At 38.7% G+C, this 21,500-nt stretch overlaps 2 protein-coding genes and 1 pseudogene across 2 annotated transcripts; 2 read left to right on the top strand and 1 right to left on the bottom strand.

Moving 5' to 3' along the window:
* Positions 1 to 2,002: 2,002 nt before the first annotated feature.
* Positions 2,003 to 5,667, top strand: DGAT3 (diacylglycerol acyltransferase). Its single transcript, XM_077376546.1, has 2 exons — positions 2,003 to 2,477; positions 4,817 to 5,667. Exons 1-2 carry the CDS (start codon positions 2,052 to 2,054, stop codon positions 5,525 to 5,527), a joined length of 1,137 nt encoding a protein of 378 aa, XP_077232661.1. The 5' UTR covers positions 2,003 to 2,051; the 3' UTR covers positions 5,528 to 5,667.
* A 910-nt stretch (positions 5,668 to 6,577) lies between these two features.
* Positions 6,578 to 7,936, bottom strand: LOC143890652 (putative L-cysteine desulfhydrase, chloroplastic pseudogene; annotated as a pseudogene).
* Positions 7,937 to 9,071: 1,135 nt separating this feature from the next.
* LOC143870017 (protein transport protein SEC23 A-like) lies at positions 9,072 to 20,401 on the top strand. The gene is made up of 5 exons (XM_077376540.1): positions 9,072 to 10,587; positions 12,585 to 14,405; positions 16,723 to 16,839; positions 19,624 to 19,695; positions 19,957 to 20,401. Exons 1-5 carry the CDS (start codon positions 10,117 to 10,119, stop codon positions 20,092 to 20,094), a joined length of 2,619 nt encoding a protein of 872 aa, XP_077232655.1. The 5' UTR covers positions 9,072 to 10,116; the 3' UTR covers positions 20,095 to 20,401.
* Positions 20,402 to 21,500: the final 1,099 nt, after the last annotated feature.

Raw genomic sequence — 21,500 nt, 5'->3', positions numbered from 1 at the left:
GACCCAGGATCGATCCTCCAACCAGGAAGTGACACGTGTCCTCTGGTGATATAACCTAATTACCCCCGCTATCAGGGAATAATTAAAGAGCTAATCCTAGAAAGTAACCACAGGGTGACACCTATCCAAGGGGTAAAAAGGTAAATCGACTCTGACCACCTACTATACATAGCCGTCTGAGGCTCAAAGGTAAGGGTCCAAAACCCGAGAAATTACTATTCATTACTATTTTTGGTCCAAAGATGAGATCATATGCTGCCTTGAGTGTAGAAGGGCCAATCCGGAGCCACGATTCCGGGTTGGTCTTCTGACCGGGTGCTACAGTATGCATGACTCATCTGAGTGCAGGACCCTCTCTGTCAGACGATCCGATCAACATCCATTCCAATATCCGATCGTAACCCAGCCAAGTTCTCTCTTCTTGAACTACCACATCACATTGACTTTTTTTAACCACTACACATCTATATAGGATGATCCCTCCAATCTATAAAGTTTTTTTATAATGTGCAGTCCCTCTACATATCGGAACGTTAGGATCATCGCATGTAGATGATGTACTGGGAACTGATTATTTATGTTGTGGCCCAACAAATGAATGGTTTGGATCACCATACAAAGTGGGTCCATGCTAGTTTTTAAAAAATACTCCTAGCAAATTCCTATATAATTAAGATTTTATGTAGTGCATAGAGCTGGTGCAGCCCAAAAACTACAGTGGGCCCTATATAAAGGAAAGATCTAAACCATTCAATTTTTAGTCCCAGTTGTAGACTGGTTGTACTCCAAAAAGGGGATCATAAGGAGATCCTAACCCTTCAATTTGCCTCTTTTTTCAGGGCACATCCTATCAATAGCAGGATAAAAAAAAATGAACGGTTTATATCCACCATTCATCAGGGCCCACAGTACTATTTAAAAACTAGAGAAATGATAGATGCAAGGGCGGGAGAAGGGCCCTTGAGTAGATTCACAAAAGGGACCAAAAATGAATATAACTTGCCCATGATGGTCTACTAGATCAACGGTCTTGATCAAAGATAGGTGCACACATCATGTGGATCTACCGTTGATTGACCATCTTATTAATCTAAACCATCCAATTAATTTTCCGGCAATGTCACTTATAGATCGGACGGTTGGATCAATGAGATGGGTGACCTTCAAAATTGGACGGCAGATGAGGCAATGCACGGGACTTCACATTGATGCACGGCTATGTAATATCCGAGTTTTTATAGGTTGTAAGCCCCGTATTTTTCAAAACGTACTGTACGGACAACACTAGAGGATGATCCAAACCGTCCATGTGATGGGCCATAATGTAAATAGGTTGTGCTCGAAAAGTTATTTCCATAAGATGATCTCAGCCCTCCGATCTACTGAGGAACTGCATATTATGGAAATCTATACAGATCAGAGAGCTAGGACCATCATATTGAGATGATATTTGGGTCACAACCTATTAAGGTTGTGTTCCATCACATGGACGGTTTGGATCATCCTATAGTATTGTCCGTACAGTACTTTTTGGAAAATACGGGACTATAAGGGCTTACACCATATAAAATCTCCTAATATCCTTCTATAGAATTGAGGGTATTATTGTCATTACAAAATCCAATTTTCTCAATTTTCGTCATGCTAAGGATATTCATAAAAAATAAATAAAGCTTGAAGGGCATTTTCGTCTTTGAAATTCCCACTCACAATGAAACAAACACGTCATACTTCATAAATCCCACGTGGCAACTACCTGTCATAAAAAAGACCGTCAAATTTGGCAACCCAGAATCCAACGGTCCCGATTCATTTAAATCGCGTGTCAAAAGCGCGCGAACGAGTGTCAGAATGTGGCAAACGACTAACCGTCACGCGCGCGCTAAAACCATCCTCCACGTAGGATTTTTTAATAATATCTACCAATCAAATCTTGCCACGTATGAAATCAGTGGGCCCCACCCATCTCCTGTCTTTAAATTAGAAGAGGAAAGACCAAAACTCTTCTTCTTAAACTGCGATTTTCCGATCTCCGGCATCAGAATCCGGCGATGGAGGTTTCCGGCGTTGTTCTCCGGCCAATTCCCTACTTTTGCGGCGCCGGATTCTCACCGGATTCCGGTACCCAGTTTAAAGAAAACTCTGTTTTGGGCACCGCCGGAAAAAAAATTTCCGGCAAAGTTCTGATCACGAGTGGTGGGTCTAGAGAAATTAGGGTTAGGGTTAGTGCAAAACCCATATATTCTTGTGTTGGATGTGAATTCTCTGATGAAGGGCATCGGCAGTATTATGAGTCGGTGAGGTCTGGAGGGAAAAAGAAGGAGAAGAAAGACAAAATTTTGGGGGCGGATATGGTAAAAAAGAGGCTGAAATTAATTAAGGGTTTGACTAAGGATCTGTCTGTGTTTTATGAGATGGGTTTTGGTGGTCAGAATGGTGAGGATTTGGTTGAAGAAGTTAGGGGGAAGATGATCTCGGTAAGATTTTTTTTTTTTTTTTTGCTTTATTTTTTGAATTTGGGCAAGAAATTGGATATTAGCTGATGTTTCCATTGTTGAATTTGAGGTTTAATTATCTGGGTTTTGGTTAAATTTGTGTAGAATATTGGAGTTTTATATGATTTTATTTGGTTTTGTTGTTGTTGTTGAATTTTTGGTTTAATTGTTGCTTTTTGTTTGGATTTTTGTGTAGAGTAATTGAGGTTGATCTGATTTTATTTGGTTTTGATTATTTGCTGAATTAATTGATTGGATTTATTTTATATATATATATATATATATATATATATATATATATATATATATAAATTAGTTGGTGGGTTTCTAAATAAGGCTTTTATTTTTAACTCTTTGTAATCCATGCTTGAAATTTTTAGGGCTTGCTTATATAATTTTATTTGTTTTTTGTTATTTGCCGAATTAATTGATTGGATTTTTTTGTTTCATCAATTTATATAAATTAGTTGGTGGGTTTCTAAATAGAGAAAAGTGTTCCCGGCAGCTGCTCAGATAGCTTATCTGAGCACCTGCTTCAAAAACTCATGTGGCCCCACATTTTTGGGGTGATCCAAGGCATTCATTTGGAAGGCCCTTCCATGGATAGGGTGCTTACAAAAAATCAGCCCTTTAGGATCATCCTAACCCTGCTATTTCTGGAGGGAAAAAATGGTGAGACAGTGTCTGTCTATTTTCCCCTCCACCTTTGATTGGGTTAGGATGAGCCTATAGGGCTGATTTTTGGTACACACCCTATCCATGGAAGGGCCTTTCAAATGAATGCTTTGGATTACCCAAAAAATGTGAGCCACATGAGTTTTTGAAGCTGCTGCTCAGATAAGCTATCTGAGATGCTGCGCAGGAACACTATTCTCAAATAAATAAGGCTTTTATTTATAACTCTTTGTAATCCATGCTTGAAATTTTTGGGCTTTATTATTATTATTATTATTATTGTTTCTTAAAATTTAGATTTAGGCCCTGTTTGGATTGCAGGAATCTATTGGAAAAGTTTGGAAAGACAAATAACATGAACCAACCATATACAATTTTTATTTACATATTTATGATGGTATCCTACTAAATTAACCATAATCATATTATTTCTCTCTAGATTGTGGACAGAAAGTTTTCATAAGAAATTTTTTTCCAACAGAAATATTTTTCTTGCAATCCAAACTAGGCCCAGAGTTTCAATGATTTATGGAAACAAATTGATCATGCTGTAGGATACAAATCTGCGACTAATTTTTAGATTTTGATGATATGGGAAGAACAGAGTTATTTATCTTTTGGGGGTTTCAACTGGGTTTCTTCAGGTTGAATTTAATTCTATCTATTAAAGAGAAAAGATTTGGCTGGGGTTATTTATTCAACTGTAATTATTGATTATGTGTTTTGGTTGGACCTGAATTTGACTTATTTTTTATCCTCTCTGTTTCCTCAGTCCTTGTAGAAATTAAATAAGTCACTGGTCAAAAACATTAAAAGTCAAAACTTCCATGAGAATTCAGCATATTTTCTTTGAAATCCTTCAAATCTCTGAATGGGAGTTAAATAATTGGCCATGATTTTTTTCCATTGTGATTTAATCTATGGATACCATTATAGAGAAACCAAGTCAGATTTCCTCTGATTTCAATTGGGCATCACTATTAAGCTTCTAGAACCATTAAAAAAAAAAGAAGCTTCTAGAACAGTCCTTGGACTAGCAAACTGCTATTTTTTTAATTTCCTTTTTTGGTTCCAGTATAGTCTTGGAGTAGAAGGTTAAATAATCAACAATCTGAGGGCCATGTTCTTCATCTAGAACATATTTCTTGTATAGGAATCCTGATTTTATTATTTTCCTGTTGAACGAATATTATTTTATAGAAATCAAGCCAGATTTACTTTGATTTCAATCGGATTGGTATCACTAAAATGCTTTCACAGTAGTCCTATTTGGAGTAGAGAACTATAACTTTTGTGTTTTGATTCTCTTTTGCTTCTGATTTCTTATCTGTTAGGACCATTTTCTTCAACTGGAACAAATATTTTGTCGGAATTTGGGTTTGGTTTTGTCGGGAAGTATGTGTTCATTATTTAATCTGTTCCAGAATCATTTTTTATTTTCTTGTTACATGCTATAATCTGCTCCTTTTCAATTGTTATAAACAATAACAGAAAGTGCATATTACTTTATACCTTATTTCCAGTTTATATACTGCCACAGATATTGGTCAAGGAACACCCAAATAATTTTTTTTTTGATGAATAAAACTCAAATGTTATTCTGCTCTATTGATTATTCAATTTGTTCCCATGATTTTTCCTTACAGGAAGCTGCAGAGGTTCTGCTCACACAACTACAACAGCTAAAAGCAGAAGAGAAAGAGATAAAGAGAAAGAAGAAAGAAGAGAAGGCCGCACTTAAAGCTGCTCGAATGAAAGCCATGGCTGATGACACCTCAAGCTCTTCTTCCTCTGAATCAAGCAACAGTGATTGTGAAGAGATAGTCGACATGAACCTCCTTAGAAGTAAAGCCATAGCAGAACCCACAACAGAACAACCACAAGCATCATCAGAGGTTGTACTACCATTAACAATTCCAAGCCTACCATCCATCAAACAACAACAGACAATAGAATTGATTGAAAATTGCACTTTCTCAGCGGCAGGGCAAGAATGCAATCTTACTACTACTAGTATTGATAGAGTCAATTGTAATGGGAATAGCGGAGCAGTGGCATTATCAGAAAGGATTGAGGTTTGCATGGGGGGGAAATGCAAGAAATCAGGAGCATTGGAACTGCTTGAGGAATTCCAAAGGAGGGTTGGAGTCGAAGGCGCTGTGGTTGGGTGCAAGTGTATGGGCAAGTGCAGAGATGGACCCAATGTTCGAGTTTCGAGTTGTTGTGATAAAGAGGAGGCTTTTGTTAGGCCTACAGCTAATCCTCTCTGCATTGGTGTTGGTTTGGAGGATGTGGGTGTGATTGTTTCTAACTTCTTTGGAGAGAACAAGACTGATATGGGTTTGTTGGCAGCTTGATGAGGCTTTTTTCTTGGCTACACTGTTGTTTCATAGTTTTTGGTTTGAATTTGTACTTAAAGCAAAGGTGGAGTAGTATTGAGGTAGAACCATGTAAATACTGAACCTTTTGAATTAAGCAAAGGTTTGTTGAGTTTTCACTTCAGATTTTGTTGGCTTTGTTATACTCTTGAGATTGAAAGATGGACCTTTAGGTAGGGTTCAAGGCCTACAAAAAAGAAGATAAATTCCATTGAAAAAGATTAGACTCATATTTGAACAAGCTGACGAGTCCAATTAATACGAATTCTCATCGTTTTGTGAGGAGAGTGATATTGCTATAGAGTTTTTAGCTTTTCTAGAGAAGGATGTCAAAGTACTAATTGTGCTCTAGGTGAAAATTATTCATTCAAATGTTTTTTGAGAACTCTCTCTTTCCAGGCTAGGCAGGGTAGGAGGAGGAGAGACTAGAGGGAATGAGTGAGGAAAGGGAGAGAAAAGGCTGAAAACAAGAAAAAGAAAAGACATCATTTTATTCTTTCCCTGCCTTTTAGCATCTTATTACCCTCTCCTCAGTCATGGGATCTCAAGTCTATGTATATCTCCCACTCCCTAGCCCTCTCAAGACTTGAGAAACTAATATTCCATGGAAAAAACAATACACGGTTGCAAACATAGCCTTAGAGGATGAGATTTATATGGTTTAACAAGATATATTTGAGCTACAAGACCAAGAGAAGGTATTACAATTTCACAGACTAAAGTTTCTTATGCTAAAACAAGCACCTAACCGAGAAACGAAAAGCTTTGATTCATAATGCATTGACCAAAGTCCTTAAGAATTCAGTTTAAGTTCTACTTAGCCAAAATCCTTAAGAATTCAGTTTAAGCTCTACTAAACCAAAGTCTATAGGAATTCAGTTTAAGCTCTGCAAAGTGCATGCACCCTCAATTAACAGACTAACACAAGCACCTAAGCAATGGCATGAGAAACACAAAAACTTAGAAATATTTAATGCATCAACCAAGTCCTTAAGAATTCAGTTTAGGCTCTGAAAAGTGCATACACTCTCAATTATCTCCAAGCATTTCGCAATTAAACCCATCTTGAACAAGCTGATTAATCGCATCTCTAAACTTGAGATAATCATCAATTTTGTTATAAACTTGATGAGAAATTCTTGCATACCCAGTTACACAATCCTTACGTTTCATTGCCCGATAATATATCGGAACTTCGACCCAAAACCTCTCTCGCAAATGGGTCCTCAACTTCAGAGCATCTCCATCACTTGAAATACTCAAACTCCCCGGCAAACCAACCATGATCATGCTCGAACACATCTCCGGCGGCGACCCAAGATGCGTCCCCCACGACTTAGCCAACATCTGCCCCATTGCAACCACAGCATCATGGTTTCTTTCTCTAATTCCTTCAATACCACCTTCAAACTTACTAACAAAATCAATCACAGAGGGAACAACAAGCTGTGCACTATAATCTCTAGTCCCAATCCAACCACTTTCTATAGCTAAACCATTTCCATACTCATGAGAAACCACAGGATGGTGCAAATTAGACAGTGCAATTGATTTCTTACAGTACAAAAATGCGACCGACGGCGGGCAAAAGAACCACTTATGTAAATTACTTGTGTAAAAATCTGCCCCAATTTCTTTCACATTGATCTCCACATTACCCATTGCATGAGCCCCATCTACAAAAACCTGACCCACACCTTCCTCCCTACAAATCCTAGTCAATTCCTTAACAGGGATCAAAATGCTTGGCATGGAAGTGATGTGATCAATTACAGCTAATCTAACTTTCCTACCATTAGACTTCCCTTTCTCCAGAGCCTTCCTAAATTCGAGTATAATCTCATGGTTAGAACTAATCGGAAACGATAATTGGGCTTCAATAACTTCCCCTCCTGCGCGAGAAATATATGCGTGGATTGATTTTTTGACGGCCCCATAAGAGTATTGAAGCATCACAACTGTATCGCCTTTCTCAAACTTCCCCTCGAAGAAATTCCAAGCTATTTGTTGAAGGATTATCGCAGTGGCGGTGGTTGCATTGTCGAGAATTGAGATCTCTTCAATGTGTTCGGCATTGATGAGATTTTTTATTACCATTCTTGATTGGAGAATTGCGTCTTTAAGGTGGTTGAGGTAGAAATTGTCGGGCTGGCGGAGGAGGAGGAGTTGCCATTGGTTTTGAGTGACGAGAATTGAGGCAGGGCAGCAGCCGAAACTTCCATTGTTGATTCGAGAGAAACCAGGTTTGTGGTGCGAGAACTCGTCGTGCAATCCAGTATCAGAGATCAGTGGAGGGGAGGATTCTAGCTTCTTTGAGACATGGTTGTTATTGTTGGAACATAGACGGTGCAAGTGTATGGGGGGCGAGTGAAAAGATGGCCAAAACATGTGTTTTTTGGATAAAATCCTCAAGAAATGGGATGATTCAATGAGGGAAACAACTAGTCGTCTGTACATTGGCATTGTTTGGATTAATTCAATGCACAATTTTGATCTTTAATAGAGAGAGAGAGAGAGACAGAGCAAACATATTACTTCATTAATAGAAACTCTGTGAGAGAACATACAGATTACTTAATTAGTAGAAGCTTTGTTATCAACGCTGTCTTATTATGTATATCACTGTAGATTAGCTTCTTTTGTTGGCATTATATACAAAGCAGTGATGCTTTTTTTTTTTAACCCGAAATTGTGCACTAAGGCTCAGCCCGAAATTTTTATTAATACTTAAAAGAGTGATACATCTAGATGGGACTTCGCAAAAGGGGATTCTTCAAATGCCATATCTTGTGTTCAAGGCATGAGCCAATTGGTCCATGGAGATTAAGATATGTTTTTGGATGAGATTAGTTCTATGATCAACGATAATTTCCTTTCTTTCGTTCATGTTCCTAGGAGAGTCTAGGAGTGCCAATGATCTAGCAGATCGGCTGGCTAAATCCGGAGCATTGAGGGACTCTTTATACTCCGAGTTCACTCTCCCCATTGATGTGAATCTGTCATCTCATTTTTCTCTGAATATAGTCATCTTTTTCAAAAAATAATCTCGGCGGGGCTCGAAACTAATATAAAACAGTTCTATACTGCCTGTAATCTTGAGTAAAGCACTTCTTGTTGGAATTAGAAATTTTTTTACCCCAACTATTAAATACCATATAAATGAAAATATCTTTCTAGATATTGAATATCTTATACATGTAAATTTCTCTATAACTATGAAATGTCATATATTCTTATATTTAGTGGTTAGGGATCGTATTTCACTTATTTTTACATAGGAAACTGATGTTGGCACTACCATGTTTTGATAATTGCACTAACTCATCTAGTCTTTTATTATTAAAACAGTTGTCAAAGATTATTACAGTTCCCAAAAGCCCTCAGAAGCCAGTTTTAAAACAAAAGACAAGCTGAGTTCGTGCAATTATCAAAACAAGGTAGTGCCAATATCATCAGTCTTTTACAAAATCTCGTTATTTTTGCATTGATTCCAACGTATAATTGATATAAATTAGAATAAAAAAAAGGGACTTTGCCCACAGAAAGGTTTCTTCAATATTTTAATCTTAGAATTTTTGTTCTCTTTTTCTTATTGTTTTTCTCTCAAATCTCCTTACCAGGTACGCGATTTCATTAAATTTTCTATTCAATTTCTTCAATTCTTCCGTTGAATTTAATTCAATATTCATTAAAATAAGCTCTGATCAGGCTCTGCAAAACCCTAGATCGAATTTTATTATTATGAATTTTCGACCCAAAACCCTAATTCCGTTTCTCTGAGTTAGGGTTCGATCCGTTACAATTCGTTTAAATTGAGTAGTTTTAGGTCAGAATCTGCTTATGTTTTGTTTTTAGTTTGAGCTGGGAAGGTTAGTTTGCTCTTATTTTAGGGTTTTGGATTGTGAAGAGAATTTTAGGGTTTTAGGTTGTGGGCTTTTAGATTGATTTCTTAGCAGTTATCTTAGGATGAATGGTTAATACTCCTTTTTAAATTCTCTGCTACTTCAAAGGGCTGGCTTAAAACCACCCTTATACACATTTGCCTAAATTAGGGCACATAGAAATGATCCACTGTTTAAATTCTAGGGTTTTTGATAAATTTCTTGGCAGTTGGAATCCCAAGGGTTTAGCCTAAATTCTGAAAGCAGGTTTTCAGTACAAATACTGTATTTTTTTTAGAAAGGGTTTAAAGCATAGTTTCGAAACCCCCCCGCATCATCGTGGACTCCCCTGAGTCGACTCCCTTGTACCTGAGCCGCAATCCACGTTTTGTCCTACAAAGTCCATAAAATATCGTTTTGACTCTCCCGAGTTATGACCGCGTCAACCAAGTACTAAGCAGTGTCAAAGTCCATAAAAACTCCTTTGACTCTCTTGAGTTATGACCGCGTCAACCCAGTACTCGACCGCGTCGTGCCGAGTCGACTAGGATTTTCTTTGACCGCGTTTTGAAACACTAGTCAACAAGGATTTTCTTTGACCGTGTTTTGACCCTCACCCGAATATTGAAACACTGGTTTAAAGTTCTTGGTTATTCAATTAATTTCTTGGTAGCAATTTGATAATCAATGGGTACTCCGCCTCCACCACCTCCTTACACTGTTACTGTTTCTCCCTCAATCACATCAACACCTCATCCTGAGAAAAGACCTACTCCCCCTGCCTTTAGTTCTCCAGTTTCAACCAGATTTCCCCCTCAAAGATCCCAACTAGACCAGCTTCCTTCCAATTCATTGCAAAGCCCGATTTCGTTATCATCGTCTAATGGAATTGGAATCAAAACTGGAAATCCTATTCCCCAATTTAGTATCCCTCCTAGTCCACCCATTTTCTCTGCACCGCTCCGACCAGCAGCCATGCCTTTTCAGGCCTCTCCTGCCTCTTCCCAGGTAGTTACTTTTCCCTTGGGTTCATCTTTGCCCGCGTCTTCTCCTGCACATTATTCGAATGGATACGGTGACTTGCAGTCACCTGTGGCCGGCATGGATGAGTCAACACTTGATGGGGCAACACCTTATGTGCTTTTCTCTTCTCACAAGGTACTTGTCTTTATAATCTTGTCGTTATGGTTGTAGTTTGTGATAAGTTTTTTGGATTTTAATTATGTTTTGCAACCTTTTACATTTAAATCATGCAATGTTTATCTACTATTGGGAATTCAATGTGTATTAGTGTATATATGTGTGTATAATATGTATGCATGTATATAATATGCAGGGATTTGCTAGCGTCCATCGCAAAAGGCATTTTGCAGATGGTCTGTTGCATGTCAGACCAGCCACCTCGTGAATGATGACAAAAGCTGCTGAAAAGTGAGCCTGTGTGGCTGGTCTGGCATGCAACAGACGTTCTGCGAAATGCCTTTTGCGATGGACGCTAGCAAATCCCTAATATGTAATTATGTATGTATATATATTTATTTACACATGGACAGGAAATGATATTTCCCCTCCCTTTTCAGCATTTCTACCCCTTCTTGTTCGTCTTTTTCCTAAAAACGGCTGCATTTCAACCACTTGTTTCAATTTTTCTTCATTTGGGGGGAAATGAGAGACAAAAGTGCGTGGAAATGTCATTTCCATTTATATATGTATATGTATATAGATATAGATGATGTAAATGTTTACCATCTTTTTGGGTCCAGTTAGAGGTCAAGATTGAAAGAGCCTTCTGGATATATGTACTGTATGCTCAACTCAACTCAACTCAACTCAACAAAGCCTTTGTCCCAAGCTAGTTGGGGTCGGCTAAATGAATCATTTAGAAAAAAAATTCATAAAGAAGGTAAAAGGGATCTACTGGCTCTAATCTTGGTTCTAGTTGGGTTCTTCTATGCGGATCATTTTCTATGCGGATCATTTTCTTCCATTCTATCCTATCCAAGGTTATGTTCTCTGTTATGTTCCTAGCTATCAAGTCTTTCTTCACTGTTTCTACCCATGTTATTTTCGGTCTACCCTACCTCTTTTTACTCCCTCAATTTGGCACGAGTCACCTCTTCTCACCGGAGCATCCAAAGGCCTACGTTGGATATGTCCAAACCATCTTAAGTGGTGCTCTCTCATCTTCTCCTCGATTGGAGCCACCCCCACCTTTTTACGAATGTCTTCATTTTTAATTCTATCTAACCTTGTGTGGCCGCACCTCCATCTAAGCATTCGCATCTCCGCTACACTCATCTTATGCACATGCTGCTTTTTGGTGGCCCAACATTCTGAGCCGTACAGCATGGCTGGCCTCACAGTTGTCTTATAAAACTTTCCCTTCAACTTGGTAGGGATTTTACGGTCGCACAGAACTCCTAAGGCAAGCTTCCACTTCAACCAACCTGCTCTTATTCTATGGTTAACATCCTCTTCAATCTCTCCTTCCTTGTGTAGAATTGAACCAAGATATCGAAATATATCTCTTAGGTACGTCCTGCCCACTCATATTTACTACGTCCTCGTCCCGCCTCCTTACATTACTAAAGTTGCATTCCATATATTCTGTCTTAGTCCTACTCAGTCTAATACCTTTAGATTCCAAAGTAGTTCTCCATTACTCTAATTTAGCATTTACTCCTGCTTTGGTTTCGTCGATTAATACAATATCATCTGCAAATAACATGCACCACGGCACCTCATCCCGGATACCCTCCGTAAGCTCATCCATAACTAGCGTAAAAAGATAAGGGCTTAGAGCTGATCCTTGGTGCAGTCCTATTGTAATTGGAAACTCACTAGACGTGCCATCCGTGGTTCTAACACTAGTTATTGCTCCATCGTACATATCCTTAATCACATCAACATATTTAGTAGGCACTTTTTTCCTTTCAAGGACCTAACACTCCTGGGAATCTTATCATACGCTTTCTCCAAATCAATGAAAACCATATGAAGGTCCTTTTTATTTATGTGCTGTATATTTTTTTAAAATTTTGATCCTTTTACAAAGTAGTATCTCTACAATATTTTTTTGTTGGGTGTGTCTTTAATTTTTTTTGTAGTTTATTAACCTCAGTAACTTATGTTTTTATGTTCATTTCAATAAACAGGTCCTAAAACAGAAAAAACTAGCAAAGGTCTCAAGTTTGGGATTTGGTGCATTGGTCTCTCCTGGTAGGGAGATTGCACAGGGTCCCCAAATAGTACACCGTGACCCATATCGCTGCCAGAATTGTGGAGCGATTGCAAATCTTTATTGCCACATTGTTATTGGCTCGGGAAAATGGCAATGTGTGATTTGCAAAAAACTAAATGAAAGCAAAGGCGAATACATAGCGGCTAGCAGGGATGAACTTCGTAACCTGCCAGAGCTCTCATCCCCAATGGTTGATTACATTCAAACTGGGAACAAACGACCTGGGTTTATTCCGGTATCCGATTCAAGAATGTCTGCACCCATATTTCTTGTCATAGACGAATGCTTAGATGAGGCTCACCTTCAGCATTTGCAAAGCTCCTTACACGCTTTTGTGGATTCTCTTCCCCCAAGTGCCAGAATCGGAATCATATCGTATGGTCGAACGGTGTCAGTTTATGATTTTTCGGAGGGATCAATGTCATCGGCCGATGTTCTTCCAGGTAGCAAATCACCAACTCAGGAGTCAGTAAAATCGCTGATTTATGGGACTGGCATTTACTTGTCATCTATTCACGCATCGCTCCCCGTAGCTCACTCTATTTTCTCATCAATGAGACCCTACAAACTGAATTTGCCAGAAGCATCAAGGGACCGGTGCGTTGGTACGGCAGTGGAGGTTGCCCTAGCCATAATTCAAGGGCCGTCTGCAGAAATATCTCATGGGGTAGTTAAAAGGTCAGGAGGAAATTGTAGAATCTTGGTATGTGCTGGTGGTCCAAATACATATGGTCCTGGAGCAGTTCCTCATTCGTTTAATCATCCTAACTATCCATATATGGAGAAAACGGCCGTCAAGTGGATGGAATATCTGGGTCGGGAAGCTCATCGGCACGACATAGTGGTTGATATTTTATGTGCCGGAACATGCCCAGTTAGGGTTCCAGTACTGCAGCCACTTGCGAAAGCCTCTGGTGGTGTGCTGGTTCTGCATGATGATTTTGGGGAGGCTTTTGGCGTGAACTTGCAGAGAGCATCCAGGAGGGCGGCGGGTTCTCATGGGTTATTTGAGATACGTTGTTCTGATGATATTCTCATAACCCGAGTCATAGGGCCGGGTGAAGAGGCACCTTCAGATGCCCATGAAACTTTTAAAAATGACTCTGCTACTTGCATTCAAATGCTAAGTGTTGAGGAAACTCAAAGTTTTTCGTTGTCCATGGAAACGAAAGGCGATATTAAGAATGACCATGTTTTCTTCCAGTTTGCAATTTGGTATTCAAATGTCTATCATGCCGACATCACTAGAGTTATTACTGTTAGGTTGCCGACAGTTGATAGCATTTCGGCCTATCTTGAGAGCATTCAGCATGAGGTGGCTGCAGTTCTTATTGCTAAAAGGACAATCTTGCAAGCCAAAACTTCTTCAGATGCAATTGATATGAGACTAATTGTAGATGAAAGAGTCAAGGATATAGCTTTGAAATTCGGGTCCCAGCTACCAAAGTCAAAGCTTTATCGGTTCCCCAAGGAGCTCTCATCTTTTCCAGAGAACTTATTCCATCTTAGAAGGGGTCCACTTTTAGGAAGTATTATTGGTCATGAAGATGAAAGATCCGTCTTGAGGAGTTTGTTCTTAAATGCTTCCTTTGAATTGTCACTTCGCATTGTGGCTCCTCGTTGCCTAATGCACCGCGAAGGGGGCACTTTTGAGGAATTGCCAGCATATGACCTTGCGATGCAGTCTGATGTGGCAGTTGTACTTGACCATGGGACAGATGTCTTCATTTGGTTGGTATGTCATTTCGAGCCTCAATCACAGCTAGATTAGTTTACCATATTCTGTTATCTCATTACAGTTTTTTTTCCTGATTTTCTGGTTTCTGTTTTTCGTGTGATGCTGTTTTTCTGAATGATGAAAAATTTATTAAGCAAAAGAGATAACCATGACTGCAATGATCAGTGCCAAACACAATTTTCAAAAAAAGAAAAAGAAAATATCCTTCCTGAATGGGCTCCTCGAAGGATCCTCTCCACAGGAACACCACTCATTTGATACTTTTCCGTTCAGATCGTCATTTTCTTGGCGCAGACATTTAAATGCTCATTTATTTAGCATGTATACACTGTCAATAGCCACTTCTTTATTCAATATCCATAATGGGGCGTTTCATCATATTTTCATGTAGCATATGACGCAATGCTATGGGCCGATTTTTTCTTTTAGACTAAAGTCAATAGTCAAATGTAGTAGAATGCCTAGAGGTTTTTTTTAATACCCAACTTGTTGCTAGCAATATTATTACGTTCACATTCCAGTAGATTTTGCCTTTCTTTTGCCAAGGAACCTGGGGCCAACTCTCCAATAGCTTGGGTAGTCTGGATGGGAAACCCATGTCATACCAAACCTGGTTAGGATTTTACCCCACACATAGCTGGTCAGGCTACAGTGAATGAACATATTGTGGACAAATTCTCCTGTTCATCGGCTTCCTTCTCTCCTCATCAATATCTATTTTGTATCGCGTTGGAGGCATGGCCAACCATTAAGGTCGGGAACTGCAAATTCTTCGTTTGTGCTAAATTATCAGACATGCGCGACCACACATGTTGCTCGGTGTTTGATGTTGTTAAACCATTATGGATGGTTGTCTTGCTTATATGATGACTTCTAAGTGTGTATTTATGATTATTCAAGTATTTCCTGCAGTTTCATCTTAAAATTCTGCCATATGCATATGTTTCCATACTTTTCTGTGATTTTGCAGGATTTCCACCAGAATTTCCAACTGAAACCAAAACCTTTATATTTTCGTGGCAATCAAAATTGGAATTTAAAACCTTGCACGTGACCCCAAAATTTGTTAGAAGTATCAGCCTTAACAGTTGCCTCACGACGAATCTGGAAATAAATGCACTCTACAAATTTGAAGGAGATAAGCTCCACCTCCTTAAACTTGCTAGAGAAATGCCATGTAGGCTAGAAATGTTCTTTAGCTAGTTGATAGCAATCGGTAGCCAACGATTATTTTTCCAAGTCTGCGCTGATTGGGTTCCAGACAAGGATGCGGCGTTGGACAGATTTGCTAATTTTATTGGCTGCAACATGATGGAGTTGCCTAGCTCCTACTTTGGGCTTCTTCTCTATCCATGGTTTTAAATTTCCAATGAAATCGACACAAAACGACCTAAATTTAAAACCTTGATTGGGCTAACTTCCTATGAATCAAGCCCTCATAGTCACTCAACCCCCTTAGATCTCCTTGGTGATTTCTCTTTCTCGAATTTCCTCAATGATGGGTTTACAACCAAAGCTTGATTTGTCCTTTTTCTTGACTTCCTTCAACAATATGTCGAGTAGTCAAAAGATTTAACATATCCTCGGGGTTTGGGCAGATTCTTTCAATGACTTAGAAATATTCTTCCCATTTTTCCAGGTGATATTCAGTTTCAAGTGCAATCACTATTTAGGTCACGTTTACAATTGAAGTCCATGTGTTAGGTTTTATTTTTTATTGCCCAACCCGTAGACAATTTCTATCACTATGGGCATGTTCGGCAAGGCTTCTGATTCTCGCCCGACTAAATGGGCAGAATCGGATTAATGAGAATCTGCAGAAGCGAGTCCAAGTTAATAATGGTTGACTAAGGAAACCTAAATGAACAAAGTTATTCTCATGCAATTCTTTTTAATTAGCATTTCACCTTGGGCCATTGCCTGTATTGGTTAAAGTGAGTAAATATGCTTGCTATAGTCATGTTGTTTGATGCAAGTTAAACAAGTTCTGTGCAAATGCTGGGTTTTGGTGCTATTTGTTTGGTCAAACATTTGCCCCTTATTATTCTGTTGCAGAAAAAACTTGCTTTCAGCCCTTCTTCCCTTCATTGTTAAATTTATGCATCCATCTTTTCATGGCTTCCCGGCCAAGGATTGAAATTTCGGTTTCGGCTTTGTCATTTTGGCCAAAATTTTAAAATTTCTGCTGAAATGACCAAATTTCGGCCGAAATTTAAGCTGAAATCCAAAATTTCAAAACTTCGGTCCCTACCAAAATTCGACCGAAATTTAAAACCATGATCCCAGCATACTCGTTTTTTATTTATTGTTGTAGGGTGCTGAACTTGCTTCTCAGGAAGGGAAAAGTGCGTCTGCATTAGCAGCTTGCAGAACATTGGCAGAGGAACTCACTGAAGAGCGATTTCCTGCTCCTCGTATCCTTGCATTCAAAGTACGTCTTCTTCTACTCATTGCCAGTTTCTTTTTCTGACTGTTATTTATTGTGAAAATGTGTCCATTTCACCTTTTAAGGGCTTGAGTTTTGCGATAAGTTTTCACACTGATCTGAATTTATTCACTTTGTGGGTGCGGCTGAGGTTCAATTGTTCCTGTTCCTTGAGATGTTTGCTTAAGGTTAATGATGCTTTTCTTGAGCATGCCATTTTAGAGAGGGAAGTTGATTTGGCCAAATCTGTAGAATGCCATTTTCTTGAGAATGCCATTTTATTATGTCACCTAGAGAGTTTAAGAACGGTTTATTACAATTTCTAACGCTTCAGCTTAAAAATGTTTAAGTATAAAAGATAAATGACGCCTTTCTCCAATAGCTTAAGCTTTTGGAGAAGTTGGCAGGTTAACATGGTATCAGAGCCAAAGGTCTTGAGTTCAAAACTCTCGGATAGCAAAAATCCACATGCGATGGTCAGCCCAAAGTGGGACCACATGTGCCACGTGTTTGCCAAGTGGGCCACACGTGCGGAGGAGTGTTAAAGTATAAAAGATAAACAACGCCTTTCTCCAATAGCTTAAGCTTTTGGAGAAATTTATAACACTGCCTGTCACTAAGGAGACTTTGAAAATTTTCAGAAACTCAAAGCAAATGACACGCACTAGATACATAGAAAGATTAGTAGCTGACCGATTTACGCTAAATATGATATGACTGCAAGGACACATTGACCAATAGTGAAATGTGTTAGTAAGAATTATTAAAGAAAAAGAACGAAGAATAGTCTTGTAGAAAACCAGCCAAGAGGTGGAGTAGAAGGAATTGAAGAGGAGAGGGAAAGAAGAAAGATGAACGAATTAAAGGAAAAGAGAGAATTCACAGGGTCTTTACCATTCAAAGAAAAAAAAAAGAATTCACGGGGTCTGAGGTTCAATCCTATGATTTCCATAACGTAATATATATACCGGATGAAATAAATTTACAATTATATACTGCTAAATGCCAGTCCATCATAATTTATATTTACGCATAAACTGGTTACACTATACCCTATTTCTTAACACTCCCCCTCAAGTTGGAAGCATAGATATTGTCCATGCCACAACCTTGGACAAATTTACGATTCGTTAAAATGTATGTCAATTGATGTTTAGATTTTAGACCTCACACATGGAATACATGTTAGTTAGTTTGTAACATTTTAAGAACAAAATGACAATCTGCTTACAATGTGCTTGGCTCTCATGGAATATAAGATTACTAATAATGTAAGTAGCTGTTTGGTTATCATGTAATATCGTCATTGACTTGTCAACCATAAAGCCTGTCTCTTTCTTTAGTCTTTAATTGAGTCAACTCACATGAAGTGTAAGCTATCACACACCACTGTCTTTGCACTAAAATAAGCAACCGCATTTTGCTTCTTGCTCCAATTAACAAGTTTCCTTCAAACAAAGGTACAATTTCCAGCGATCATGATTTTGTCGAAAGTGATCTTGCCTAATTTGCGTTAGAAAAGTTTTCCATTCCCAAGTGGTCATTCTTCTTAAAGATAATTCCTCTACTTAGTGCAACCTTTAGATATCTCTGAATACGGTGAATCACCGTTAATGAGTTGGAGGGGCGAGACATTTTGACGGAAATCATCCTAAGGCTCATCTTCTAATTTTGAAGTGTCTTTTAGGTATTTTTAAGTCCCTTAAGTTATAGGAGGGTGCCACGGTCTTTTCCCATCAAAATCACTTAGGGCCTGTTTGGATACCTCATATTTTGTATTTGGTTTTGGAATTGAGTTTTAAATACAAAATGAATAGATCCGCCAGCTCATGTCACTTTTCTTGGGTGCTAATGAATAAAGATTTGAAGTTTTTTTTTTCTCTCTTGTGTGAATGAGAGGCCGTTTGGAGTGTAATGCTTTATACTAGGTCAGTTTTCTGTTCCTAAACTCATCTTTCTCAACTCTCTCCTTTCTCCTTTCTCCTATTCTCTTTCTTCTATCTAGTTCCTCTTTTTCCCCTTTCCTATTTCATATTTCGACTGGTCTTGTTTCTTCCATATTCTTCTCCCTTCTTATATCCTTTTCATACACCCTCCTTCCCCCTCGGGTGGATTCATAAACCACTCTGCTTTCTACCCGTATCTCCCCTTTTTCTTGATCATAATCTTGATCATTTTCTTGATGCTGTTATTTTCTTGATCTTGATCATTTTCTTGATCTTCTTCTCGGTCTCTCTCTCTCTCTCTCTCTCTCTCTCTCTCTCTCTCTCTCGCTTTTCATGGATTCACATCACATTTGCTCTCTGAAACGTAAGGGCAAGACATTTGGGGTGGTTTGGGAAGTATATCCGGCAAAACTGCCTTCTGGTTGATTACAAAACTTATCTTCCCGAACTGAATATCTATCACTGTTTTTTCTTTTGTTGCCCATCTCTCTCATTTCAGTCATTCCAGTAGATGTAGATATGCTCTGAACAGCAAGCATGTTTAAATCATCTGCTTCAAGATCCTTGGACCACCATATTAAGCATGTTGTATGTTCGGGTGCAAGATAACCACATCGGTGGCTTGAGGGATTTCTCATTCATCCAAACCAGACTGCCCATTTTTTCAGATTCAAGCCATGGAGCCCATTTCATGGGGTCTCATTCTTCCCACCAATGTGAATGGGACTTACAGTCTGCGCAGACTCCTGACCTTTTCCGTATATTGTTGTTGTTATTTATCTGTTTCATGTATTAGCAGCATGAGAAAAATATTGTTTTCTGATGAGCTTTCATGCTTCTGCAGGAGGGAAGCTCTCAAGCTCGATACTTTGTTTCTCGGCTAATACCTGGGCACAAAGATCCTCCGTATGAGCAGGTATGGAGTTATTCTTCCTTTCATGTTTAAGGGGTTTTCATACAGCATATTGTTACCCTATGTGACTGGTTTCAGTTGCGGTCAATGCGGTTTTATAATTCCCAATCAAAACTCACTAAGGCTGAAATATTTGAGATTTTAATAATACAAAACAGAACCAACATACTGAGACAATAATAAAACAGAACTTAAAGATTGACTAGAAATGATTTAAGTTGATTTAGATTTAGAACAAATTAAATGCATGGTTCTTTATTGCAGGAGGCAAGGTTCCCTCAACTGCGGTCATTAACTACAGAACAGAGGGCCAGGCTAAAAAGCAGTTTCATTCATTTTGACGATCTTAGTTTCTGCGAGTGGATGCGGAGCCTAAAATTAGTACCCCCAGAACCAAGCTAATTGTTGATAACAGGATCTAGGCATTTTCCCCTCACCAGGAGCCTCCTGATTTGCATTCAAGAGGTTGCCAGTGGAAAAATTCCTTTTGGGTTTTATGGAGTTTAAATCTCGCAGGTTTTGGTCGGCAATGGTGACTGAACAGATGAATTGCTCCACCTCAAGGGATCGGAACTTTTTGTTTTTTACCTTCCATATTGTGGTAATTGTTCTTAGAATTCTCAGCCTCTTTTTATATTTCCTTACTATTCTCTTTTACCAATTTGGTATACTTTAGAAGAGCAATAAAATGGCAATATTTGTTCTGATACCTTATGAATACAGATAACCTCATCATAAAGAATTATTTATGATCCCACTGTGTGACTAGTTCTCACTCATCTTGGTGTGGAAATGTATCTAGGAAAGGAGTAATATTTACACCCCTTGTTTTATAAGATGCACTCCCCCTTTTTTAAATTTCTTCCAATTGCTGTTACTATTTCCCAAGAGCTGTAACAGACCCATCAGAGATTCAAAGAAGAGAAGGTTGTAATTGAAGCTCTAACAGTATTTTTTTTTTCCAACTTTCAACCAATGGGCCTCTGATTTTGATCATTTCTTTTTAAACTCCGGAGCTCTGTTTGAACCTGTAAGCTGTTTTCATAGTGATCCTGCGTAGCCATCTATCTTTCTTAGACCAAAAGCGGGAAAGTTAGTTATAGATTTGATGTAAAGAATGCTTTCCTTCATTAGGACGAAGATTGTTGGACACGAAGTAACCATCCGAATTTGAAATAAAAAAGTTCACTAATCATGTTTGTCAAATCAACACGGTATTCTATGTGATGAAAAATGCTAAAGAGAAAGAAAATTGTACCCTCCTTCTTAAAAAAATACTATTGGGCCCCACTTCTGCCTTATTTATGTGATCAGAGCTGATCCGTTGATCCAAACGCCAATCATAAATGCGAGAAAATCCCATTGATGAGAACACCTTGATTGGATGATCCTAGGACTTTGATCCGAAAACGCCATGTTTAGGGTTTTACCTAGAAATAGGGGTGGCAATGGTTCGGTTCGACCCCCAAACCGAACCGAACCGAAATTTGAATCGGTTTGGTTTTACCAAACCAAAACCGAACCAAAACTGAATTTTCGGTTCGGTTTCGGTTCGGTTCCGCCAATTTTGCCACCCCTTACTCATAATAATTGGAAATATTCGGTTTCGGTTCGGTTTGATCCCCAAACCGATCAAACCGAACCAAACCGAAATTTGAATCGGTTTGGTTTAACCAAACTGAAACCGAATTTTCGGTTCGGTTTAGGCTCCGTTCCGGTTCGGTTCGGCCAATTTTGCCACCCCTACCTAGAAACAGCTAAACTGTTGATTTTTATAACCCATCTTAGAGATGGGATATCTGTTAGCG

The sequence above is a fragment of the Tasmannia lanceolata genome, unplaced genomic scaffold, assembly GCF_043159265.1.
Source record: "Tasmannia lanceolata isolate RefF3 unplaced genomic scaffold, GAP_Taslan_0.1 ptg000002l, whole genome shotgun sequence".
NCBI classification, from domain to species: domain Eukaryota; kingdom Viridiplantae; phylum Streptophyta; class Magnoliopsida; order Canellales; family Winteraceae; genus Tasmannia; species Tasmannia lanceolata.
Note: the sequence above shows the minus strand (reverse complement) of the source record. Positions and strands in the feature narration are given on the sequence as shown.